This window comes from Coniosporium apollinis (genome assembly GCF_000281105.1).
Source record: "Coniosporium apollinis CBS 100218 chromosome Unknown supercont1.2, whole genome shotgun sequence".
In the NCBI taxonomy this organism is placed as follows: Eukaryota; Fungi; Ascomycota; class Dothideomycetes; genus Coniosporium; species Coniosporium apollinis.
Window position 1 is genome coordinate 111,567 of NW_006913264.1, and position 25,116 is coordinate 136,682.

The 25,116-nt window shown below is 54.4% G+C and overlaps 9 protein-coding genes across 9 annotated transcripts; 5 read left to right on the forward strand and 4 right to left on the reverse strand.

Annotated features, from left to right (window-relative positions):
• Window positions 1-881: 881 nt before the first annotated feature.
• Window positions 882-2,188, forward strand: W97_00406 (uncharacterized protein; the record flags this gene model as incomplete). The annotated part of the gene is made up of 3 exons (XM_007778321.1): window positions 882-1,523; window positions 1,604-1,933; window positions 2,069-2,188. 3 exons carry the CDS (start codon window positions 882-884, stop codon window positions 2,186-2,188), a joined length of 1,092 nt encoding a protein of 363 aa, XP_007776511.1.
• Window positions 2,189-2,703: 515 nt separating this feature from the next.
• Window positions 2,704-5,758, reverse strand: W97_00407 (SCY1 protein kinase; the record flags this gene model as incomplete). The annotated part of the gene is made up of 4 exons (XM_007778322.1): window positions 2,704-3,780; window positions 3,828-4,204; window positions 4,255-5,101; window positions 5,153-5,758. 4 exons carry the CDS (start codon window positions 5,756-5,758, stop codon window positions 2,704-2,706), a joined length of 2,907 nt encoding a protein of 968 aa, XP_007776512.1.
• Window positions 5,759-6,068: 310 nt separating this feature from the next.
• On the forward strand, window positions 6,069-7,451 carry W97_00408 (branched-chain amino acid aminotransferase; the record flags this gene model as incomplete). Its single annotated transcript, XM_007778323.1, has 3 exons — window positions 6,069-6,309; window positions 6,378-7,374; window positions 7,439-7,451. The coding sequence occupies 3 exons, from the start codon at window positions 6,069-6,071 to the stop codon at window positions 7,449-7,451; spliced, it is 1,251 nt and encodes a 416-aa protein (XP_007776513.1).
• A 1,172-nt stretch (window positions 7,452-8,623) lies between these two features.
• Window positions 8,624-10,253, reverse strand: W97_00409 (uncharacterized protein; the record flags this gene model as incomplete). Its single annotated transcript, XM_007778324.1, has 4 exons — window positions 8,624-9,532; window positions 9,585-10,018; window positions 10,076-10,145; window positions 10,200-10,253. 4 exons carry the CDS (start codon window positions 10,251-10,253, stop codon window positions 8,624-8,626), a joined length of 1,467 nt encoding a protein of 488 aa, XP_007776514.1.
• Window positions 10,254-11,391: 1,138 nt separating this feature from the next.
• W97_00410 (uncharacterized protein) lies at window positions 11,392-12,453 on the forward strand (the record flags this gene model as incomplete). Its single annotated transcript, XM_007778325.1, has 1 exon — window positions 11,392-12,453. The coding sequence occupies one exon, from the start codon at window positions 11,392-11,394 to the stop codon at window positions 12,451-12,453; it is 1,062 nt and encodes a 353-aa protein (XP_007776515.1).
• Window positions 12,454-12,604: 151 nt separating this feature from the next.
• Window positions 12,605-13,441, reverse strand: W97_00411 (uncharacterized protein; the record flags this gene model as incomplete). The annotated part of the gene is made up of 2 exons (XM_007778326.1): window positions 12,605-13,020; window positions 13,075-13,441. 2 exons carry the CDS (start codon window positions 13,439-13,441, stop codon window positions 12,605-12,607), a joined length of 783 nt encoding a protein of 260 aa, XP_007776516.1.
• Window positions 13,442-17,213: 3,772 nt separating this feature from the next.
• W97_00412 (uncharacterized protein) lies at window positions 17,214-18,058 on the forward strand (the record flags this gene model as incomplete). The annotated part of the gene is made up of 3 exons (XM_007778327.1): window positions 17,214-17,385; window positions 17,437-17,985; window positions 18,042-18,058. The coding sequence occupies 3 exons, from the start codon at window positions 17,214-17,216 to the stop codon at window positions 18,056-18,058; spliced, it is 738 nt and encodes a 245-aa protein (XP_007776517.1).
• A 1,148-nt stretch (window positions 18,059-19,206) lies between these two features.
• W97_00413 (uncharacterized protein) lies at window positions 19,207-21,622 on the forward strand (the record flags this gene model as incomplete). The annotated part of the gene is made up of 2 exons (XM_007778328.1): window positions 19,207-19,653; window positions 19,703-21,622. 2 exons carry the CDS (start codon window positions 19,207-19,209, stop codon window positions 21,620-21,622), a joined length of 2,367 nt encoding a protein of 788 aa, XP_007776518.1.
• A 399-nt stretch (window positions 21,623-22,021) lies between these two features.
• Window positions 22,022-23,635, reverse strand: W97_00414 (pre-mRNA-splicing factor prp46; the record flags this gene model as incomplete). The annotated part of the gene is made up of 3 exons (XM_007778329.1): window positions 22,022-22,107; window positions 22,164-22,328; window positions 22,381-23,635. 3 exons carry the CDS (start codon window positions 23,633-23,635, stop codon window positions 22,022-22,024), a joined length of 1,506 nt encoding a protein of 501 aa, XP_007776519.1.
• Between the last annotated feature and the right edge of the window lie 1,481 nt (window positions 23,636-25,116).

The window sequence follows — 25,116 nt, forward strand, 5'->3', positions numbered from 1 at the left end:
TGAGTACAACTCGACCAACTCACTCTGTACTCGTAAATGCGTCATCTTCGTCTGGCTTTACATACCTGCTAGCGCACGCGAAGAACCGTGGGTGCCATCTCTTGCTTCACGGATGCAAACAGCAGGGTCATGTAGCCTATGTTGGCGTATTCCATAGCCGGGGCTCCCGTCCGTCAAAGTGATAACTTCTCGCGATATACGTGATTGAGAGGGTGTTGAGTTATCAGCTCTGTTGTCAATGTGTAAAACGATCGTCTGGTAACCTGAAGACGCGGATGTTCGCTATGAGTTTCTCCTTGCCGAAAATGCACGATTGCACAGTAGCAAACAACCGGTCGACTCAGAGTCAAGTTGTTGAGACATCAGCTGAAGAATCACCAATAGGTAGCTTGGAAGCTTAATACAGCGGTGAAACCTTAACGCTATGGACTACGAGCTTGGCCAGAGTCAACACTGTGGGTTTTGAAGCTGGACGATATGGGAGTTTAGACCGCCCCTCAACCGTACGTTGGTTAAAGACGTCAATGGAGGCATAACATAATTGCTGAATTGCACCGCACGTCCACTCACTCAACTTCCTTCTCGGTGAGCGAAACGGCTGACAGTCGCCTTGTCGTTGCACAGCGAAGTTGCGCGAAAACGCGCTTGTCACAGCTTGACGTGTGACGTCGGCCCGTCTTTCGACCGCCGGGAGTTTCAAGTCAAGCTTCCCCCCAGCCATCCCAATCGAGCACTGTACCGGTACCTGTTTCAGCACCACCGCGGCCCTCCTCGCCCCCATTCTCCTCCATCCGCCGCTGACATTGCTTAAATTTCTGCCTCTCATTCCGCCCAGGCATTGCGACCGCATTGGCATCTGTCCGAAGAATCGAGCCCGCAAGATGCTGGTACGTGGGCTGGTCAGCCGCCTGACAGCCGATGTTACCAGAACATCAACACACAACCTAGCCCAGCCCGCGCGACTGGTACAGCGGATCTCCCTCGCACACCATGCCAGCTCACAAGTTCTGTCACGGTGGTCCAGTTACGCGCTACCATGCGGCGCCCACCTAGTCCGCCGTAGTTACGGAACTGCCGTCTCCAAAGTTTCAAGGACCAAATCGACCGGCACCCAGACTGCGGATCCGCCGGCGAAGAGGGCTTACAAGAAGAGGACTGCATCAACCACAACCCCCGAACCTGGGAAGGCGGCAACACCTAGAAAGGCAACAGGGAGACCCAAGAGGACGGCTGCACCTAAGAAGAAGCCTGCACCCAAGAAGACAAAGGCGAAGCCTAAGGCCAAACCAAAGCCGAGGAAGAAGGTGCCCTCAGAAAAGGGACAAGAGAGGACAGTGCTGAAGAAAGAAGCCGACCGGATCAGAGAATTGAAAGCCAAGGCGCTTCAGGAGCCAAAACAGCAACCGCACACCGCTTGGAACCAATTGGCCGCCGAGTTCATAAAGCGGGACTCAGGCAGCTTGGCGGAGAAGTCCAAGTCGGCGGCAGAGAAGTATCGCAACTTGACGCCCGAGGAGCGCGAGGTACGCATCGTCTATCCGATCGAGAAAAGTTCCAGCTATGCAAAAAGTAGAACCACAAGTGACTGACTTGGGTACCGCAGCACTACAACCACCTCGCCAACGAAGCAAAAGCCGCAAACGAAGCCGCCTACAAGACATGGGTCGAGTCCCACACGCCAGAGCAGATACGTCAGGCCAATTCTGCACGCGTTCAGCTGAACAAGTTCGTGAGGAAGCGCAACGGGAAGCCTGCGAAGGCGCACAAGTACACGCGAATCCACGACCACAGACTGGTCAAGCGCCCGGTTACCGCGTACATGCAATTCAATAAGGAGCGGCACGCGTCCGGCGATCTGAAGGGGTTGGCGGTCACGGAGTTCTCGAAGCTGGTGCGGGATGAGTGGAATGCGCTTTCCGAGAGCGAGAAGCAGGTGGGTTTCCCTTCATTTTCTAGCCTTCCTTCCCCAAACAACCCCTTCTCCAAAAGGAAGAAGATGGCAGAACACAGAAAACACGTCAACTCCGGGGCGCATGTCCTTTCTCTGCTGACCCACTCTCGCCTACAGAAATATATGGGCTTCAGCCACCAAGAGCAAGAGCGCTACCGCCGCGAGTATAAGGAAGTCTACGGCGAAGAGCCGCACTACAAAAGCTCGTCGAAGACTACTACGTCCCCTGAGCTTTAGCCCTGAGGCCTAATGCCGCCTTCTCTTGTACTCTGTCCTTTTGAGCCTTTCTTATGTCTCATACCCATCTCGTACGTGGCTGTCGCAAGTTCTGAGCATCGCCGTACCCCTGTCATCCTGTGTTCTGTTTCACGCAAGCTTCTGCCAGGAGGGGATATTGGAAACCTAGGATGTGACTAGAGGCGGCTACGCAAGTTCATAGGTGCTCCCGCTTCACGCCTGTACGGGCTACAGGCTGTAGTAAAAGGGATTTTTTCGTGTGAGGATAAGTCTTACTGGCATCCATCACGTGCATGCCCGCGTTTCTGGCATTTCCAAGGCCCTTTGCAAGAATGCTCCGCCTACACTCGACAGCCACCCACAGCGGCTTAAAACGGGTGTCGAGAGTACCGTGTACTACGCCGCTCATATGTCCCGCATACCGCAACCCCGGAAATCCTATGCCAGACTCCAAAACTCCACACCTCAACTGATGCCCCGCGACGCCTACGTCGCCAGCTGCCCCTCTCCTGATCCTACAACAAACTCTCATACTTATCCAGCCCCTGTTTCCCTCCAGCCATACCTCCGGCCGCGGCTCCAGTACCTCCACCGCCTGCTCCACCTCCTACCCCAGACGCTCCCATCCCCCTCCCTAAACCTCGTCCACTCATCTGACTCTGCCGACCCTGCCCCCCCGGCGGCGGCGGCAACAGCGGCGGCGGCGCAATCCCGAAGCCCTGATACGGCGACGTCGCCGGCGGTCCTTGTGGTCGCGCCTGGCTGGGAATCGCTAGCGCGGGCTGCTGTTGAGACGACCAGATGCCTGCGGACGAGAAGGCGGGTTGGGACGCAGCGGTGGCGGCGGACCAGTCGATGGAAGAGCCTTGTGCAGGGGGGAAGGATGGAGTGGCGGACGGCTGGGTCGGGGCGAGGACGCGCATGCCTGGGGGGTTTGGACGGGATGGCTGGAGGGGCTGAGAAAAGGTTGAGGCTGATATTGATGTGGTCGGTGGTGCGTAAGGGTTGGCGGAGGGTGCCGAAGGCGTGAGCGGTGCGAATGCGCTGAGGGTTGTGTCGGGGGTTATGGCGCGGGAGGCTGGGGCGGTGGTCGGGACGAGTGTGCCTGGATGGGGGGATGGGGTGGACCAGGAGAAGGAGGGCGCGGGGGCGGGGTTGTGCTCGGATTTGGAGCGGGGCTGTGCTGGGCGTGTGGTCGTTGTGGGTAAGGTGGTCGAGCTGCTGGCCCAGTCTTCAAGGGCGTTTGTTGAGGTTGCTGGCCGGTTGCGGCCGAGGACGAGGTTCTCGAAGTCGCCTTCGTCCCCGTTTGAGCTGTTGATGCCGTTGGGACGACCGACGCCGCCGAAGCTCATGAAGTCATTCGAGGTGGTGGTAGCGGCTGCATTGCTTGCCGAAAGCTCTTGCAACTTACGAGTCTGTTCCTGCTCTATACGCGTCGAGAGAGTTTTGATCAAGGTCATGAAGGCCTGGAATTGGGCGAGATTCAGCAGCGGACCCAGGCTGAAGCTCCAAAGAATGGGCAATACATCCATGGCGAGGAAGTCCGAATCCGCGATCTTGCCAACTTCCTTAAAGACGTCAAGGACAGCCATCTAAAATCTGTTAGTACAGCATGCGGCGGTTGGCGCAGTCTTCTTACCATGACTGCTGGCTCCTTCGTCTTGATGCCTTTCAACAACGGCACCACCTTCTCTTGAATGGTGTACTTGTCAAGAATTTGGCTGGTGCTCGGCTTCAACTTGGCTCTTTTGGTGACACTGATCCCATCAAAGTCATCCTCGGTTGTAGCGTCTCCGCTTGGAGAACCGCCGCAAAGTGTCTGCAAGGCTTGAAGACCGCGGATCTTGATTCCCATACTGCTCGTTTTGGCAAAGACGTTCGCCACGACAGGAAAGAGCTCATTCTTGATTGTCGAAAAGTCGAGCACGGGCAAGATTACTGGGAGATATCTCAAGGCAGCATCGACTAGCGAATGTGTCGGTGATTCCAGCGCTAAGTGCACGATTGGGAGTATGTCTAACACAAGTTAGCAGCCGTGTTAGCCTTCTAGTGTCGGAGAAACGTACCGTCTTTGAACTCTTTCCCGCCAGTGTTATCCGCAATAATCTTCATGTTCTCGAGTAAGATCATCAATCCTGCTTCCCTAGAACTATCTCTTTCGGCATGAGGTATCTTGGCGTTCGTGGGAGCTAGGAAGACCTCTCGCAGGCGCGGAATGACTTTTTCGGTAAATGCTCTTTTCCCAAACGGCAGTGCTGTGATAATCTGAAAGACATTCTGCAGTATCAGCGACAGCAGCTCTCGATCTTTCATCTCTTCGAGCAATGCTGGAAGCACTTTCTTCTCCAACACTGATCTCGGAAACTGTTTTAATATACGAGGCAATCCTCGCATAAACTGCGACTTCTCATTCGGTGTCTTAGCAGGTAGGGAGTCCAGGAAGCGAATAGTCGAGACAAGGATGTTGTCGAAGTATTGCGCCTGTTGGAACTCGCGAGCGCTGAGTCTTTGGGCCGGCCGCCTAGTGATCATCCTTGGCAGCAACCCTGATAATACATCCTTCGGCAGTGGTGTAGATGATTGGAAGTTGTTGGACTGATTGGGTATGGCAGATGGAACAGAGAAGACTCGCTTATAGGTCGAGAGGTTCCCATTAGTCTCCAACGGGCTGCGGTGAGGAGAATTATATAAAGCGATGATGAGCAAGCCCAGAGAGAACATGTCAGCCGCAGATGTGACATTGTTGTCGAGGACGAAGTCGGGGGAGGTATAGTCGAGATTGAGCTGAACAGTGCGTGGCAGTCGGGGATCATAATTGAGAACCTCCGACAGGGCAATCGGGCTGACAGAAGTGGGCTTCGAGGAGTTTTCTGGGGGACTGCAGAAACCAAGGCCCGATATCTTCCAGTCAGACTATCACGAATCAGCGAACATGAACAATGTGATTGGATTCATATATCCTACTTTAGCATTTACAAAGATCGCGTCAGGCGTCAGATTTCCGTGCACCAGTCCCGCGCTTTCGTGCAGGAACTCAAGACCCTTGCCGACCTGCAGCAGTCCCTTCTGTATCTCCAGCTCATCGATCTCGAGCTCCCTCCTCTTCTTTGTCCCATCCGCCTCCTCGACGACATATCGACTACCCCGTCCACCAACTCCTCCGGCCTTCTCCTGATCATCCTTCTCCTGCAGCATCACCGCTAAAGATGCCGTGACCGGTTCCGTTGCGAACATGAGCCCTCCATTGCGGGTCTCTTCCACAGGCTCAACTAGCTCTAGGATACTTGGATGCCGCAGCCTCGCAAGGGAGCTCGCCTCCTTTTTCAACCTCTCCAGAACCTCATCGTGTGCCCTTTTCAACGATGCGGCATTCATCTTCCCACCGAAACTCCCTCCACCATGCGGGTCCAAGCTCTTTCTATCGAAGACAAAAACTGATGCGGGCTTTCCGGTAGATTTCTTGGTCGCGTCGAAGATCTTCCATGGTCCCGACGTCGAAGAGGGAGAGGGCAAGAGCGTATAATTAGAGGAGATGTTGGAGGTAAACGACTTCAGCGCGGAGGAGAACATGGCGAGGGTGTGTCGCCAGTCCTGATTCAAACGGTGCTGGATAGTTTAGAGAGCCGACTGCTCCTGTTCCCATCGCGTGGGTCACTGTGATATGGATCCAAGCCGGGCGTGTTCTCCAACGATGCGCCGCAGTTGAATATCTCGTCGGAGTCTCTGAAAGTCGGCGAGTCAGTGCAGGCTTGGCTCCGGCGCGGACTCCCGCTGGCCGAGGCCGTCAATATGCGCCCTCCACCAGTCATCCTTGCGACAAAGTAGTATATATTCCCCCCAGAGGCCAATTGACCTCCTCCCGCCTCCACCAGCCCTCACAATGCTGCAACCACGGCCCTCGGCCCTGCTCTCTGCCCTCAACGCTCTCCCCCGCCGCTCCCCCGCCTTCCTCAGACACATCGCAGCGCAGCGATGTCGGCGAGCATACAGCCTCCAGATAGACACGGAGTCAGACCCCAAGCTCGCAGGCATTGAACCCTCGAAGCTCTCTGTAGCAAAGACCACCACGCCAAAAGACCTCCTCCCGCCAGAAGAGCTTGTCTTCGGGCGCAACTTCACCGGTACCGCCGTCTCCCCCGCGCACGAGACCACCAGGTAGCCCCAAGAACTCTACTAATATCTCCATCAGACCATATGCTCTCGATCGAGTGGACCGCCTCCGAAGGCTGGCTCGCGCCCCGCATAACGCCCTACCAGAACCTCTCCCTCGACCCCGCAACCTGCGTCTTCCACTACGCCTTCGAGTGCTTCGAGGGCATGAAAGCCTACAAAGACTCCCACGGCCACATCCGACTCTTCCGGCCGGACAGGAACATGGCGCGGCTGAACAAGTCGTCCGCACGTATCGCGCTGCCCACCTTCAACGGCGCCGCGCTGACAGACCTGATCTCGAGGTTCGTCAAGCTGGACGAGAGATTCATCCCCAGCGCCCGCGGCTACTCGCTCTACCTGCGCCCGACCATGATCGGCACGCAGCGCACCCTCGGCGTCGGCCCGCCGGGCTCCGCGCTGCTGTACGTCATCGCCTCGCCCGTGGGCCCGTACTACCCGACGGGCTTCAAGGCGGTGTCGCTGGAGGCGACCGACTACGCCGTGCGTGCGTGGCCTGGCGGCGTGGGCGACAAGAAACTCGGCGCCAACTACGCGCCCTGCATTGTGCCGCAGATGCAGGCCGCGAGCCGGGGCTTCCACCAGAATCTGTGGCTGTTTGGCGAGGAGGAGTATGTCACGGAGGTCGGGACGATGAATCTGTTCGCAGCGATGAAGAACAAGGAGACGGGGCAGAATGAGCTGCTGACTGCGCCGTTGGATGGGACGATCTTGGAGGGCGTGACGAGGGATTCTATCTTGGCGCTTGCGAGGGAGAGGCTCACGAAGGAGGGATGGAAGGTCGAGGAGAGGAAGTTCACGATGCGCGATCTGGCGGAGGCGGCGGATGAGGGGAGGCTGTTGGAGATTTTTGGGGCGGGCACTGCCGCGGTGGTGAGTCCGGTGAGGAAAATCAGCTGGAGAGGGCGGTTGGTGGATTGTGGATTGGAAGAGGGGAAGGAGGCTGGGCCCGTGGCGCAGAGGATGAAGGACTGGATTGAGGGGATTCAGTATGGGGACGAGGAACATCCTTGGAGGTAAGTTTTCTTGGGGTTCTGGTCTCCTGTCTGACTGTTTGAGAGCAATGCTAATGTCTTGCAGTGTGAAGATATAGATGTGAATAAGGTGCTGGTACTGCGCCGTTTTGGCATGTCCTACTGAACATAGACCTAGATACGGGAGGTCCGGTCTGCTACTAAAAGCGTGGGGCGCTCTCTATTTCGGAAGCTTGGTCTCACAGCGGGCTCATACTGAGCCTCTATTGGATAAGCTCAGTTCAGTCCTAGCCACTATAGCATCTCTTGTTGGCTGTAGCCTGCGAGTGTAACGCTTCGCTAAACCTTGGAAGGCTGGGAGATCAAGAAATCTCTTATAAAATGAATGAACCATAAGCCTCTTGTAACCACGTCCGCTGTGAAGTAAGAATTTCCATTGGCTATGGTCTTCAGGTTCATAGTGCACGATGATGACTTAATGTTCGGAGTCCGTTGACTAGACTAGTTAACGCGGCATGGATTACCAGAATGTCCTCCACCCGAACATAGTCAAATATTAGGCACAGTAGTATCCAATCTAAAATCCGTCTCGCCCCTCTCGGTCTCGGGAGACTCGCCAGTAAGGTCGGTATGACTCTCTCCGGGATCCACATTTGGTTTGATTGGAAAACTATGCGGTGTTGCCGCCTGCTCGTATCTCTTGCCTTTCTTCGAACACATCTTCAGAATGGGAAGTGTCTCTGGACCGAGTGCGATTGTCCATCTCGGCCATTCTGCCGGAACTCAGATCGCGGCCCACGTATGTGTCTACCCTCGGAAGCATCTCAAAACCTCTCACGAGATCCTATAAACGTCATATCTCGGTCTTGCATTCTAGCCTCCCTGGGCTGCTGCTTCAGATACTGATTGTAAGATCTAGGGTTTGACTCATCATGGCTCCTCTTTGACCAGTTTTCCTTGAGAACTTGTGCAGGCTAGAGTGCAACGAGGATGAAAGCCTTGACAGTCGCTCTGTAATCAGTTCGTTGCTGTATTGAGGGTCTCGGCCAGCGGGAATCCGCTCCGGCACCAAGCGCCAAGGGAAGTGTTGAGGCTGCACTGACTCGCCAACTGTCTGAGACTCCGGCAAATTATGTTTGGAACACTTTCATCCAACAAGGACTATATCAGCGTCATTATGGAAGGCGGGCTCCTTTAGATATACAAGCTTGATATTTCATCTTCTGCATGCCCATACAGAAAATTGTAGGAAAGAAACCCGTAGCAACCTAAAGTTCTTTACCACAAGTATCTACTCCTCCTTGACGCGAATCAGCACACTCTTGGTCTCCAAATAATGATCTAAGCTCCATCCAAACCCCTCTCTCCCTAACCCACTAGCTTTGTACCCACCAAACGGCATATCATGGCTTATAGTCGGAGAGGTACAGTTGATACCAACAGTTCCGGACTCCAGAGCCTTGGCCATCCTCATGGCGCGACCGACATCCTGGGTGAATACGCTCGCATAGAGCCCATATTCTGAGTCATTAGCCTTAGCAATGACCTCAGCCTCGGTTGTGAACACATTAATGTGTACCACGGGTCCGAAGATTTCTTCCTTGTGCGTCTTCGCATCCTCAGGAACGTCGGTGAAGATGGTGGGTTCGATGAAGAATCCGTTGCCGCCGGCCATTTTGACCTCATTCCCGCCGGCGGAGAGGCCTCCGAGGCCTTGCTTGCCGGCTTTGACGTATTCCATGACGCGCTTGAACTGGATCTCGTCGGCCTGAGGTCCGTGGTTCGTGGCCGGGTCGAGCGGATCTCCGATGTGCGTGGCGCTGAAGTGCTGCGTGAATGCGGTCTTGAACTTGTCAACCACGCTATCCTGGACGTAGATGCGTGAGTTGGCGATGCAGGCTTGGCCGCTCAGGAGACGCATGCTTGCGGCGGTCTCGATGGCGGCTTGCTCGACGTCCGCGTCGGAGAAGATGATGGCGGGCGATTTACCGCCCAGCTCAAGCACGACCTTTTTCAGGTTTGACTTTGCGGCTGCGATTTGTACAAGGCGCCCGGTTGCACCGGAGCCGGTGAAGTTGATGACACGGACGTCCATGTGGGAGGAGAGGGTCGTGCCAGCGGGTGCTCCATAGCCTGAGATTACATTTACGACACCAGGGGGAAACCCGGCCTCCTTGACAAGCGAAGCCAGCTTGAGAGACTAGGAGGAGTGAGCAGATGCGATTGTAACTTCACACAGACAAGATTCTTACCGAAAGCGGCGCTTTCTCGGAGCTCTTCAGCACAATCGTGCAGCCCGCAGCAAGGGCTGGCCCAACCTTATGCGCGAACAAGATGACCGGCACGTTCCACGGGATGATAGCGCCAACGACACCGATCGGCTGTCGAAGCACCAGGTTCATGAATCCCTTGGCATTCAAGCTGGTCTCACCTTTGGCGGCGTATCCGGCTTCCGCGTAGTGGTTGAAGACGCTGGCAGCGAAGTACCCATCGAAATAAGAGGAAACCGGACGACCCATGGAGAGCGCATCAAGGGTGGCCAGCTCGCCATGAGCAGCGGCAACTAGAGCACCCAGCTTGCCGATGTAGGCTCCTCGTTCACTTGGCTCAAGATCGCGCCATGCGGGGAAGGCGGCTTTGGCTGCGGCAACTGCCTTGTTGGTGTCGTCTTCGGTCGCTTCGTATACTGCGAACCTGTTAGCGTTTTAGTGCAATGAGAATATGGCTTGCAGGCTTTACCCACTTTGGGCTACAACGTCGTGCGAATAAGGCGATTTCAGATCGAATGTTTTGCCGCTCGACGATTTGACAAACTGGGAAGTTGCGTCAATGTCATGTCTTTATGGCAAGATGGGGTTGTGTCATACCTCGCCGTTGATGAATAGCCGATTCTCGATGTAGGCGGGGACCTGGGAAGCCATTTTTTACGGTGGTGGGTTGAGATAATGGTAGTTGTTTGTCTCTTTGAGTGCTAAGTGTCTGATAGTCACTGCAATATCTTGCGGAGATTGAGCAAACTTATACTCTTCATGAAGTCTGCAAGTGACGGCTAGTTAAATCCGGGGACCAGGTTCTAGCGGTGATAACACCTTGATTTGAGCTCGGACTAGCTGAAGAAGCATACCGTTTGGCCCCCTTCACGCTGCACATGGGCTTATAAGTGGCGAGTCGACTGGATGACACTTCATCATGCTTGCTTGAGAGGTATTGAAATTGTCATGCAGTGAGACAAACAGGGGAACTCGAGATAGGGCAGTTGAACCGCGCTCCCACCTCGAAGATAGCAAGAAAATACACATGGACAACCGTTGTAGAGAGACATTTTGCTCGCTAGGAAGTTGTTCTACAGAGTACAGTCAGCCCACATCTCGCTTGCGGAGCGGCCGGTCTTCATATGGGGCGATCCGATTGGATTTCGCCGCGTGCAAACGGTGCTCGTCTGCTGCGGGTCAGCAAGCTACGGCCTGGAAGCAAGGATGAAAGCGCTGTCGTTGAGTCGTATCACCTCGGTTGCATCTGAGATTGGTGAGTGATCAAGATGGTGATGATTGGGGGTGGTTATAGGATTTGCACAAGGATGGGACGTACACACCGGAGCCACTGTATATTATTGTAACCTAAGTCAAGGGTGCAGCAAGTGGCCGTTGATTGATCACGATTTTGATTGAGGTTTGGATTTACTTATCAGCTTGGACTGATGACCGCTGCAGGCTGTGCAGCATTGAACGGGAGGCACCAAAAGTCGGTGTCTTCAACACCGGAGCGCCAAGGGCATTGGACTTACGACGCAGGCGTGGCAGGCTCGCAAGTAAGACGCTTACAATTTAGCAAGTTTCAGACTACGTACATCCAAGTAGGCAGGGTCACGAACTCACGTGCACCAAGTAGGTCTTGTCCAGAACAAGCTGTCCTTGCTCACACCATATTTAGGCTCCATCATCGCCTTTATATTGTGTCTTCCTTATCATCCTCGTTCCGGTCGTCGTTTCGTGATCGCTCCGTGCTTCTAGCAGATAGGAAAGCTCAAACCATACTCTATTCCTCCCACAATCCTCTAAAATGACAACATCACTCCACTCTCTCGTCCCCTGGACCGCTAAGCCTCTGATCATCAACGCGCCCATGGGCGGCTTTGCAGGCGGTTCAATTGCCGCCGCCGTCACATCAGCAGGAGGTCTGGGCTTTATAGGCGCGGTGTACGATATGGCTGACTTAGATCGCGAACTTTCAAAAGCTGCCTCAGCCCTGTCTGCGTCACCTACCTTCGAGAACTCGAGGACCAAAGAGGGACTTTTGCCTGTTGGAGTCGGCTTTCTGCCTTTCGCAGTAAAGGTGGAAGATGCGCTTCCCGTGATTGCAAAGTGGAAGCCTCATAGCGTATGGCTCTTCGCGGCGCAGGAGCATGCCGATTACGCTACGTGGGCCGAGCAGATCAGAGCAACTACGGGAGGGAAGACTTTGCTTTGGATCCAGACGGGTTCTGTTTCCGCTGGTGTGGAAATCGCCAGGCTCGCCCACCCAGACGTGCTCGTCCTCCAAGGCTCGGACGCGGGCGGCCATGGTTTCGAAAAGGGCGCAGGCGTTATCAGCCTCCTTCCCGAAGCTGCAGACGCGCTTGCCGATGCCGGATTCGGGGACATACCGCTCGTAGCCGCAGGTGGGATTGCAGACGCGCGGGGCGTAGCTGCGGCACTGGCACTTGGCGCGCAGGGCGTGGTGATGGGTACAAGGTTCCTTGCGTCAAAGGAAGTGATGATGCCGCATCCACTTTACCAGGAGGCGATATTGGAGACGCTGGATGGTGGGCAGAGCACCGTACGGACGAAACTGTTTGATACTCTCAGGGGACCGAATATATGGCCTGAGGCGTATGATGGAAGGGGTGTGGTTAGCCAGACATGGCGAGATCATACGAATGGTATGAGCTTGGAGGAGATCAGAAAGCTGCATAAAGAGGCGGAAGAAAGGGAGGATAAGGGATATGGTTCAAACGGACGGGTGACAATGTGGGCGGGGACAGGAGTTGGGTTAGTTAGAGAAGTGAAAGGGGCTGGGGAGATCGCTGCAGGAGTTAGGGAGGAGGCAAGGAGAGTAGTAGAAGGTTTGACAATGGGGATCTAAGTGGAAAGAATGAAAGAACGCAGCTAGGTGATCTCTAGCTGGGTAGATAGCTACTAGTGAGTGGTTTTTCTAGATTACGCCGAGAACAAACGCTGAGGAGTTTACGTTGACAACCTAAGTACAGACCCGACCTCGAAAGCCTTCTACAGCTTTACCGTAACAAAAACCCTCCGTTGGTACTCAAAATACTGCCACTCAAATTTGTATCCTTCATCGCATACAGATACGCCTCAACTACATCCCCTACTTGTCCTACCCTCCCCGTAGTCGTTGCGCTGGCCAACTGTTCAAACCATCCGTTCTTCTGATCCTCAGGGATGTCTGACCACAACTCAGTATCTACTGCTGCAGGGCTCACGGTATTAACCCTGATAGGTGCCATGTCGAGCGCCAGGTTTCGCGTCATGCTGCTGATGCCGCCACCAAAAGCGGCAACGACAGTCCAATTGAGCATAGGCTTCTCAGAGAGGGAGCTGTTCGTCAAGGTGAAGGAACTGCGAGGTCCGGGAGTGAGGTGTTCGCTAGCATGGCGAGCGACGATGAGCGGACCGAAGAAGCGGACCATGCCTGAGAACACCAGGTTAGCATATTCGAGTGTTGGGAACACAGTTTGTGCCATACCAGCTTGCTTCGCCTTTTCAATCGTAATCTCACCCAACGGCATTACCGCTAACTTATCTCCCGCCGTATAAACGACGTGGTCGACCTTCCCAGCATTTTCAAACAGTCTCTTCACCTCCTTTTCGATCGTGGATTCATCTCCAAGATCGCAAGTCTCACCTGCAACTTTCGATGCAGCGGACGGGTACGCATTCTGCAGTTTTGCGACAGCATCTTGCACCCTCGCCGATTGAGAGGATGAGATTGTCACTCTCGCGCCATGCTCGAGGCAGGCTTCAGCGATGCCGAGACCGAGACCGGAAGAGCCGCCAATAATGAGGACATGCGCGTCGCGAAGTTTGCCACTGTATTTCTGCTGGTCTGCCATGGTCGGGATATCCGAAAGCAAATGTTCTTGCGAAGGTTTTGGTCTGCGGATAGGTCGGACGTATTCTTCAGCGCTTGCGGACTCACACCTTTATCATAGTTTCGGTGATCAGATGCCCTCTAGCTTTTGTCGTCAATACCAAACACCTGCCTTTCTCTGCGTTGGGTCAAACGTCTCGGGTGAGATTGCGGAACGTAGAACTCAGATCCCCTAGAGACCGACGGCAGCTTCCACTTCCTCAAATCTGACCGCCGGAAGATGCATTTGGCAACTGAACTGATTGACAATATTGATGACAAAACTTCCTGCGTGTTAGAGTAGGATCTCTAGCTAGCTGTTTAGGCTGTCAGAGCTAGTGTAGCGTGTAAGCACCGCTTCGATTCTCCATGCATGCACCGCCTCTTGTACCCTCAGCTGCTAAGCAGCGCTTCGCAGCGAACTATGAGCCGGCATACCATGTTCTGGAAGGGATTTCAAGGTTTAAAGCAGGTCGGCGACTCCCGTTGGGGTCCAGGAGGCGATCTCGCAGCTTGCACACCGCCCCACAGGGGAAAAGGTCTCTATTTTGCGCCGTGAAGGATCAAACGGATTAGCGATGAGCCCCCGAATCGATGTATCTCTACGACGACCGGGCAGTCATTTACAGGATATTGAGCATGCGAATCATCTCCTCTCACCACAAATACACTTAACATCCTTGGTAACATCGATGTTGCTGGCTCGGTCGACGTCAATAATGTGCTCACAACTCTGCGGTGGGGCAGTGCAACTAGCAAAGCATGATGTTTATGCCAGACGGTAAGGCCTGTCGCTTAAGCAGAGTGCTTTCTGAAGAAGCGGTCTGGCCGCTCGACGGCTCTAAGTGCACCACTTGGCTTCAACGGCTTGTCGTCCGATATGGCTAGACTTGGTTTTGCTCTTGTGAACAAACCACTTTGATACCTGAGTGCAAAAGGCATGATCGCTTCTTTTAGTTGTGGTCGTGTTCCCGGGTGGTGATGCTGTGAAAGACGAAAATATCAGATCTACCACCTAACATTGTGGAGATAAACACCAGAATCTGACCACTGATATCCGGATCTAGAAAATCATTTACATCAAGGGACGCAGGCGAAGCTCAAGCACAAACACTGAGACTGTTGAGATGCTGAGCGTCTATTCCATCATCGGTTGGAGCTTTCACGCATATTGACGGTTTATGTGAGAGGCCCATGCTGAGTATCCGATCTGGAATTATCACTTGAAACGACGAAGGACGGCAGTTTTAGATTTAGGATTGTGAACCTTACACCACGGTTCCTCTGTTGAGAAAGCAGACGTCGAATGCAAGATAGCAAGGCGGAAGCCTCGCAAGGCGGTGGCTATTGCGCCACGGTTGTAGCCGCAATTCGGCCCCGAAGAGCCTAAATGCAGATCTTTAGCCCCCAAAATAACTTCGCTGGCACGTGGGGGCGATGCACCAGCTTTGGAACATCATGGATGGCCTTGAACACCGCCATCAGTCCGTTTCAGGTTCCACACGAAGGAATGTGACTGAGGATTCCTCTCAAGCTATTGTGCATTACCCCAAATTAGCTGCAGTCCGGCCCCTTCCGCGCAATACGCTCGGATATACGTGATACATCCGTAGGAAGCCGGCTGTGTACTTCGTTAACAGCCCGGACCGTCGCATAGGGAGAGATAAGGTTCTCATCTGGGCGCTCACTAGATCCATCTGCGTCGACCTTCTGGGGTCTCTTTTTTTTTTGACGAAAACTCCATACCTCCGGAGCTGTTACTGCGGAATCTTCATTGGGAGTAGGTATCAGAGGACAGCCCTGCACTACTCCAAGATATTTGCCTAACGTCGAGCATTACGCATCCAGCGGATAAGCGCGGAGTTAACGTCGGCCGACTCGACCTTAGCCGAATTGGACCTATGGGTCAGGTCTAATTTCTCTCAAGAAGATATCCATGCGTTCTGATGCTACAGAAGAATACTACACAACTCGCTTCAGAGAGGAGTATATCGGAAGCCGAGAGATGATTTGCCAGCAGCTTTCTAAGCATGTTGACGACAGCCAACCTGACAGATAGTGGGGCTCCAAATCCCCAGCTACGCGTGAAGCATTGACAAATCACACAGTCTGGGGTCGGCATGACCGAGGTATTGTGACTCGGAGGCAGTTCAGCTCCTGGTCTGATTATTTTGCAGACAGCACCGACACGGAAGAAGTAGAAGCAGTGGAACGAGTTACTGCAAGCGGTATGGGTCAAGAGATCATGACAGAAGGAACCCAAGGGCATGGAATGTTCTATTGAAAGAAGGTGCTGACGAGCAAAAGCTTGCCCGGTCAGCCATAGGACACGTGCCGTGAGGGGCCCTGCCCGTAGGGCTGATATGCCGTGCAGCATAAGATGCTTGTTTGACAAAGCAGCTAGGTCGCTTGAGATAGGAGTGAGTGCTCATGGTGTGCGCAGGTAAAAATGTGGTGTGACGAAGACGCATCTACAATGGAGGAAGCCGTGCATGCGGTGATAGGTCGCTTACAAAGCTCCGCTAATATGGGCCCAACCCGAAGCGCACCTAGCGCAAAGCCCTGCCCTCGAGACGTCCATGGATCCCTCCATCAGGGTACAAGATCCCTCCTCCATCGCGATCCCTCGGCCGGTGAACAGCCAAGCTGCACGAAGATAACGCGTGTCAGGAAACTCGCTCGGCCCTTCCGAGTGCCATGCGTGCGAGCGTCCTGATCCACCCGGCCCCTCCATGTCTCATGTTTCGAGCGGTGTGTCTAGTTTTAGATTTCTCTTCTTGGGCGCGTAATTTGAGTATCTACCTGCAATAGCAGAAGTCGGTCTTCCTGAGGCTCTCCGCATCGTCATCCAGCCCTATCGAACAGTCTATCCCATGATAGGGCAACGCTCAGAGACGTAGCGACAGCCGCTCGATGCTGTTCCCCTCAATGATCGTGCGATGAGGGTGCAGTTCAAGCGGCCGAGTCCGGAGATATCCAAACTACGGCGTATGGATTGCGCCGCCAACAGGGCAGTCCACAAATCCCTCGCAGTATGTGACTTGCACTCGTATCGCACTGAGGCGCGCATGGATGCTGCTCGCTTGGCGGTCAAGACATGGCTTGCGAGTGACCATATCCACGCAGCCTTACCGCCTCTACTGGGAGGCCGCAAGTCGTTCATGCACTGCCCCCGTCGTAACCGTTAGTCCCGTTGGCCCATCATCATGGCCCCGGCGTTCAGCTCCTCAGCCATCCCGCAGTTTACGACGACATGCAGCTCTTGTGCTTCAGCCTGGTGCGGAGTAAGTTTGTACAGCCCATGCAGCCCTGCGGATTTAGGTTACTGGTAGCTATTTTGCGGCCGCGAAGCTTGGGGCCCCTGCACGCGCTCATTCGCAGAAGCGAACGACAGGCGTCGACACCTCCGCCCTGCAGACCCCAAACGAGGCCTTTGCAGCGCTCTGTTCGCAGCTCGAGCCAAATTCCGGAATAGCTTCCTCGATAAGGCCCAAGCATCATTGGCCTGTCAACCGCTACCAACAGATGCACACTATGGCGGTTGGCTTAGCAGGGTCGGGCCCTGCATTTAAGCAGCGACGTCTGCGGAGATGCGACAGCCTGCTCGAGCTGATAAATATACTCAGCTGCCCCGGGACAGACCTCCTCCCTTGACTGTTGATAATACCTCGACCTCTCTCTCTGCACAGCCTACCTCTACCTTCAAGTTTGACATTGAACTGAACTATACAGCACCATCCACACATCTGCTCGCCATGCGCAGGCACGCCAGCTATCCCTACACGCAAACGGCCCCCACGAACAACAGGTATTCGGGGACCAGCAGTGCCTTCAGTGCGAGTGCAAACCCAAATGAGGACTGGACGAAGATATCAGATCTAGCAGAACGGAGAAGAATACAAAACCGTATTGCTCAGCGAAACTACCGTGAGTGCTGAGGCTCACATAGAATCAGTAGCATGTGCTGACTGGAAGAAGGCAAAAAGCTAAAGAAGAGGCTCGAGGATCTGGAGCGGAGAGCCGCGTCAAGTTCTGCCTCGCCTGAGCAGACGCCCGCAGAGCTTGACCGGTCACACTCGCGGTCCCGTGACGATGCACGGGAACATTCTGTGGAGGCATCCGACATAACAGACCGGGGTCGGCGTACGCCGGAGTTGTGTTACAGCCAGTACTCCGGAGTCACTGACGACCGGAGTACATACGCCCAACATTACTCGCGTCAAATGTCGGCGTCTCCGCCATTGTTTTCGTACGCGACCTACCCGGATGGCACGACATACCCGCCATACTCCCAGCACTCCACCTACCAGTCATTACCAGTCACGACATCAGAGTATCCGAACTATGGCAATTACCTACCGGTACTGTCGTCCGAGTACCCCGCGGTCTACTCCGGGACAATGCAAGCACTAAAGCCCGGAAAGTATGCCGGCGAGGAGATGAGTCCGTTTAGCATGAGCTACGCCAGTATGGCCGGTATAGACATACCTGCCATGCATCCGTACCAAGAATCAATGCTCCATGTACGTAAGTTTGCTGCCCGGTGTCGACGGCTTTCGTTTCCGTGACTGATCATTTGGTAGACGCCGCCGCTTTCTGAGTGCTTCGGTCGCTCTCGGGCTGGAACTCCAGCAGAGACAGCGTCTTTGTTTCCAACTACACCGGCGTCTATGCCAGGGACACCTCCCCGGCACTTCTAGCAAGGATAACAAAAGCGACTCGCGTTGATGAATGATGAAAATTTCTGTTGTTGTGGGAAAACGATATGGTTACCGTAGGAGGCTTGGATGGGCACTCCACTTGTTCCTGCAGCGCGCAGCGGACATACTATCGTTAAGGAGTTATCTCAAAAGGATACGGGGCGTTAGCGGCGTCGTTAGGGTTAGTTTTCTTGCTCGGTCGAGCATAATGATCTGCTCGGTAGGGAGGCTCTGCATCTTGTAGTGGTACCGCTCTTCTCACGAACTCGAAGCTGGAACGATGGGATATTCGAGAGTGACTCGGATGAAATCGATGGTCGTAGTAAGCTGTTTGTAGTGTAGTGAAAGCTTCATCTATGCTCAAGCGTAGTCTGCCGCCTCTTATCTCAGAAGTGTCACCTCCGTTGCTTCCATCCCCGACTGCGCGGACAAGGGCCATCTGAAAACTCTGTTGCCGCGACTTTCCTTGAGCTTATTCAACACCAGATTCACGATCAGACTGGACTCATGGTCTTGTTAATCGCAGAGCAGCTAGAGTGATTTCGCACAATAGAACTTAAAAGACGTTCAGCGGTTTACCTCCCTAATGCACCGATCGCCTAAGATGTCTTTGAGCTGTAAATTACACTGAAAGGCTATCCCTCTCTGCGGCTACAAGTGGTTTTCGGTGCGGTAAGGAGCTTTTCGGATGGCGCTTGGGAGTCAAGATTGATAGAGTGCGCTGCTCAAGGAGATGCTTTTCCGTCAACTACTAATTCTCAAACCCACCACTCCGACCATGCTAGTAACAATTGCATTTGCCTCGAGCCACAGTTGTCAATGCTTCACAATACGTGCGATGAGATGGGTGAGAGAGTGAGCGGGCGAAAGTGTGAAGTGAACGAAGGCTGCGAGGATTGTGCGGCAGCAGGTGACGCAGCCCATTTGGCGCGCTCCACGAAAAGTCACGTCGGCGAAACGCGCTCCAGAATCTCCGACTACCACCGTCGTCCGGCCACAGATTCCACAACGGCACTTCGTGATATCGAAACGATAACGAGGACTATCAATGGCGCCGCCACGCAAGCGGACGAAAATCGAAAAGGCTAGGCAATGGCTGCATGGCGGTGGAGTAACAAGGGAAGACTCCGACGACGAGTTGGGCCTGGAAGATTACCCGTGGGAGTGGATATACGAAGAGGAAGAGCAGAACGATGCAGGACAACAGCTGGGAAAGCAGAATGGTGCAACAAAGAAGAGAGCGAGGCATGCTTCATCGCCTTCCCCTACCACCGGGAGACAAATTATAGGAGCACGGATGGGCAAATTCACCTGCCGGATTGGAGATACCGTGCTTCTGAAGGCCGACGGGAACGAGGCATGGGTGGGGATCATATGTGATTTCTTATGGAAGGAGAACGATAATGGAGTGATGCAAAAGCACGCCAACTTCATGTGGTTCTCCACACCAAGGGAGATACGCAATAAAGTCAAGAAACGGGACGATGCGCTAGAGGTAAAGGCGATCACTGAAAGCACTTGAACCAGTTTCTAACGGCCCCCAGAACGAATTGTACATCACGCCCTCATGGGACGATAACGAACTGACCACCGTCAACGGCACCGCTCAAGTTGTCTCACCAAAAGCTTTTCACGCTAGGTTTCCTAACGGCAAGGTCCCTCGCAACCACAAGGACTATGGCAAGGTCTTCGTGTGCAGAAGAGGGTGTAACACAAGAACGGCAACGTACACAGAAGAATTCGTGTGGGATGAGATATATCATGGTGAGGAGGACATCGCTGCCCTTATGGAACGAGTCAAGAGCCAGACCAAAGCGACGCGCAAACGTCGCAAGACCGAGAAAAAGGATCTCGACGAATTCGTCGTCGGAGAGGACGGAGACGAGGGGGTCCCAAAAACGCCTCGCAAACGCCGGAAAGTCGATGGTATAAGCACACCAACTTCCAAACGCAAAGACCTTACACCTCGCAAGTTCATGACACCAACCCACAAACGCATCGTGCTCAAGAAGCCTCTTGAGTTCACACCCCTAGGTACCCGCGTACTCTCTCCATCCGCCCTCTCTTCCCCGTTTCAGATTGCAAGAACCCAACTCCATGTCTCCTCTGTGCCCGCTACGCTCCCCTGCCGAGAAGAAGAATTCTCCACCGTCTACTCCCACCTCGAAGCCGCAATAACCGATGGCTCGGGTTCCTGCATCTACATCTCCGGTACGCCTGGCACAGGTAAAACCGCTACTGTTCGAGAAGTCGTGGCGCAGCTCAACGCATCTGTACTCGCCGAAGAACTGGACGACTTCATCTTCGTCGAGATCAATGGCATGAAAGTCACCGACCCGCACCAGTCCTACTCCTTACTCTGGGAGGCCCTGCGAGGCGATCGTGTCAGCCCGTCCCACGCCCTCGAACTACTCGAGCGTGAATTCTCAGCGCCCAGTCCCAGAAGAGTACCGTGTGTAGTCCTAATGGACGAGCTCGACCAACTCGTCACCAAGAACCAAAGCGTGATGTACAACTTCTTCAACTGGCCTTCCCTGCGCCACAGCCGCCTGATCGTGCTCGCTGTGGCCAACACTATGGATCTGCCCGAGCGGACGCTCTCGAACAAGATCAGCAGTCGATTGGGCTTGACCCGTATCACGTTTCCGGGCTACACGCACGAGCAACTGATCACCATCATCCGGTCGCGCCTCGCAAACGTACCAGGAAACATCGTCCACCCAGACGCCATCCAGTTCGCCTCCCGCAAAGTAGCCGCCGTATCTGGAGATGCGCGTCGCGCTCTCGACATTTGCCGGCGCGCTGTCGAGATCGCCGAAACCGAGGCACTCTCGATCAAAGAGATTGACAATGACAACGACGATGTTGACGACCTCGCGCCAGCCACCCCCAGCAAGACCGGCCGCGGTAAACCAAGGGCTTCCACAGGACCCCAGCAAGACCCGCCACCAAAGCCAATCCCCACCGTCACAATCGCCACCATCAAACGCGCCATCCACGAAGCGACCTCCAGCCCTCTCCAACAACACCTCCGCTCCCTCCCCCTCTCCTCCAAACTCTTCCTCGCCGCCCTCCTCGCCCGTATCCGCCGCACCGGCATCAGCGAAGCCGTGCTCGGCGACGTGGTCGACGAGGCGAGGCGGCTTGGCCTAATGAGTCAGCTCTTGCCTTTGCATGAGTATCTGCTGGCTGAAGGGTCTGCACCGTCTGAGACGGAAAAGGAGAACAGGGAGAAGAGTGGTGGAGGGGCGAAGACGCGAGGCGCGAAACAGCTGGAGGCGAAGGTGCCCAGGGCGCTGGGGATGGGGAGGGCGGCGGTAGAGTTGATGGAGGCGGGGGTTGTGGGGTTGGAGTGTCGGAGGGGGGAGAGGGTAGGGAGGGTCAGGTTGGCGGTTGGGGAGGAGGAGGTAAGGCTCGCGTTGAGGGAAGATGTTGAGGTTAAGGGCTTGGGGCTTGGGGGTTGAGGAGTATGGGAAGGCTGATTTGGTCGCGCAATTGCTGATTATGTGGAAGATGATACCCAGATATGGCGTTTGCTTGCTTGCATTGGTTTGGGTATACTGCTTCTAGATCCAAATCACACTCGATCGAAGGCCAGGGACATGTCCGGCTACCGAGCTCTTGTCCCCGCTTCTCATCCTTCCTCGTTTGCTGCAGCTGAGACGCTCCGTTTTCCGTTACAATTCGACCCCCTTGACTGAGCGCAATGCTGGGTATGTGCCACCATCCATTCCTGTCATCATCTCTTGGCGTGTGAGATGAATGGAACCGCTGCTGGTCTGAGCGGCTCACATCATAGCCGCTTGCAGAACCTCATCCTTGTAGTTACCAGACATAGCTTTCCTTAAGTACACCGTTGTCCCTCAGAACTTCTGCCGGCCGAGTGTAGGCTTCCACTCGAGTGGATGTGTTTCCGGGGTCGCCTCGTCGTCCGGCTTCCAGACCTTGACTGCAGAAAGGATTAGCATCCAGTATACATGTAGAGTAGACGTGAGTCTAACTTACTAGTCTTATCAGCTTCGCCGGTAATCAACCGCAGTCCAGTCTTGTCAAAGGTCGAGCTCATGAGCCCGGCTTCAGCATCCAGCGAGCCAGGTTGAGCGATACTCTCCAGACTCTGGAATCGGTGTCCAGTCTTCCAATCCCAGAAGCTGACTGAACCATTATCACCTATCAAACCGTTAGCGTCTCATTGCAGAATGGCTTTGCCAGGTAGACTTACCACCCGAAAACAGCACGTTATCCTCATTAACAGCCAGCGTATTGATAATACTATTATGCCCCTCAAAATTCTGCATGAACGCCCCTTCCGGGCACTTCCACTGCTTTATCGTCCCGGTGCTGCCACTCGCAAACGTAAACTCCTTCGGATGCACCGCCAGTGCCCTAACCCCCTTCTTATGATGCGTGAGCACTCCCATCGTCTTGCCGGCTGCCAGATCCCACATCCGTATAGTGCTGTCTAGGGAGGATGATATGACCTGTGGATCGGCTTCCTGGCACTTGACGTCAGAGACCGTGCCCTTGTGCCCAGATAGGACGTGGATGTTGGAGCGGGTACGCATATCCCAGACGCGGGCGACGCCGTCGCGGCCGCCGGTCACGAGGACGTCGAGGGTTGGGTGGAGGGAGAGGGTGTAGACGCCTGAGAGATGGCCGTGGTAATGTCTTATGACTTTGTTTGTCTCTAAATCCCAGCACTTGACCATCTTGTCCTCGCCGCAGGAGAAGAGGTACGGGTGGCGGTCGGATACGGCGAGGCCGCGCACCGTGGAGATATGGCCGGTCAGCGTGAGCCTGCAAGTCCCGGACGCAAGATCCCAGATCTTGATAGTGCGGTCCCCGGCTCCAGACGCGAACCACTGGTTGTTGGGCTCCACAGCGAGAGCGCGCACCCAGCCGAGATGCCCAGAGATGACGCGCATCAGTTTCCATGGCGCATGCCAATCTGGCTTTGCTTGTCGTACTGTGTCTTTCCGCACCAGCGCCGAGGAGGGTGTATTTCTCTGCGGAGTCGGCCCGTTTGCGTTCGGCGGTAGAGCTCCAGCACCCCTTGCGCGCACTGTGAGCGCGTTTGATATGCCCGCGCTCTTTGCCTGCTCTGACTTTTCTGATATGCCCTCGATCATCTTGACTATCTTGGGGTCTAAAGGCGCCTCATCCTGATTTCGAGGCTTTTTCCGTCGCGCGGCTGCCATCGCGGCTGCGGAGGCCTGTTTCTGCGCGAGCGCAGGAGGAAGCTCTGTGGCGTCTGCATATTCGCTGCGGATACGGGAGGAGAGGCTGGTGCGAGATGCGAGCTCGAGGGGTGAGGGCTGCGCGGGCGCGACGGAGAAGACGGTTTGGCTCGCGCTTTCAAGCCCGGAGAGTGAGCCAAAGTCGGAGGCGAAGAGCTCGCGCGTACGTTTTGCAGACGTTCGGAGGAGTATTTCTGGGTTAGGGGTCGAAAGAGGCGCTGAGGGAGCTATTTCGGTCATGGTTCTGGCGAGTGAGGGCGGGCGCGCGGCGGTTGAGAGGTAGGTAATGGCGTCAGAATTGAGGTTCAGGTGTCAGCGTGTGTCACTAAACCTAGGTCTTGGATTGAGGAGCGGGTCCGATATAAACGGGAATGGGCTTTGCGCAACAACTGAAGATATCAGATACATACAAAGCGCAATCAACGTCTACTGGTACCGCACTGCGTACCGTATTTCTTACCCGCAGATTTAATACCGTAAGCTTGGCGCTCATCGATACATGTAAAACTCTCTTCCATTCCAACGAATAGACGCATTATTCACTCTGCTTGTTAAAAAGCTTTCTTTCTGAAGGCGTCTATTAACATGCTTGATCCATGAACCTAGGAGGACTTGCAGGAATACGGGAAAAATTGAAACTGATGGGGGCCCTATGACATGATCCTTGTGGTCGTGCATATGTCCAATCAATATCTCAAATGATTTTCATGAGAAGCTCATTTCTTCCTTCAAATAGCTTCACTTCTCTCTCCTCGCTAATGCGGAAATGCGGAACCAAGCCGACTCTCTCAAAGGTGTACATCCAACGCTCCTCGACAGGGGAGCCCGCCTTGTCGGCGTAAAAGCTCCTTTCCGGTACGTGTGAATCCAAATAACGGAGGACGAGCAGATCGCCGTGTCTTGAGGTGGGGACCATTGTCGTATACTCTGGTTGCCGCCTACCGCTTGGTTGCACGTACCTTTTCCCTTCATGCAGGAGTTTCCCAGCCGCAAGCAGAACAGCCGTTCTCCTTCCTCGGTGCAGTCCCTTCCTTTCTGGTTGAGTGGGTAGTCTGGAAGAAAAGCGATATCACCCTCCTGGGAGCGCAGGACGAAAGAATTACTTGGACACTCTTCCTGTGTGCCGAAAGTATCGATGAGACGGCCAAACTTATCCTGACTATCGTCATTGCTTTGTGGATAAATCAGTCGACACGGTGCAATGCGACCCGTGATTCTGAGATAAGCTTTCTTTACCTGTCCGGTCGGATCGTCCCCGAGAGGTTTGCACACTGCTTCTAACAAGCGAATGTGGCGGCTATCCATCTTAGAGGTTTGATATCCGTCAAACTGATAAAGCATCTGGAAAGTCCCAGTAACACTAGCCCAAGACCACGATGGGCTTATGTAATCTACAGTCCTGGCTGTCCTTCGCCCAGAACTATCGGGTGTCGAGCGGTCGTGGAGACTTTCGATTCGCCAGCGCAGCTCGTTACAGAGATCGCTTTCCCATAGACCGGCCAGATAACGGTACTTCATCCGCTCTTGGAAATGCTTAGCCAGGTCGGAGAGTGCTGGTAGTCTATCTTTCTCGAAACTTATCTCGTGTTCCGAGTACTTTTCCACCAACCTGTGCCCTTCGTCGAAGCTGAACTTATCAGATGAGGCGAGTCGAAACCTGTCAGAGCTATCCAGACGGCCGCATCTGTATTTACGCCCTTTCTTATTTATTCTGTCCTGCA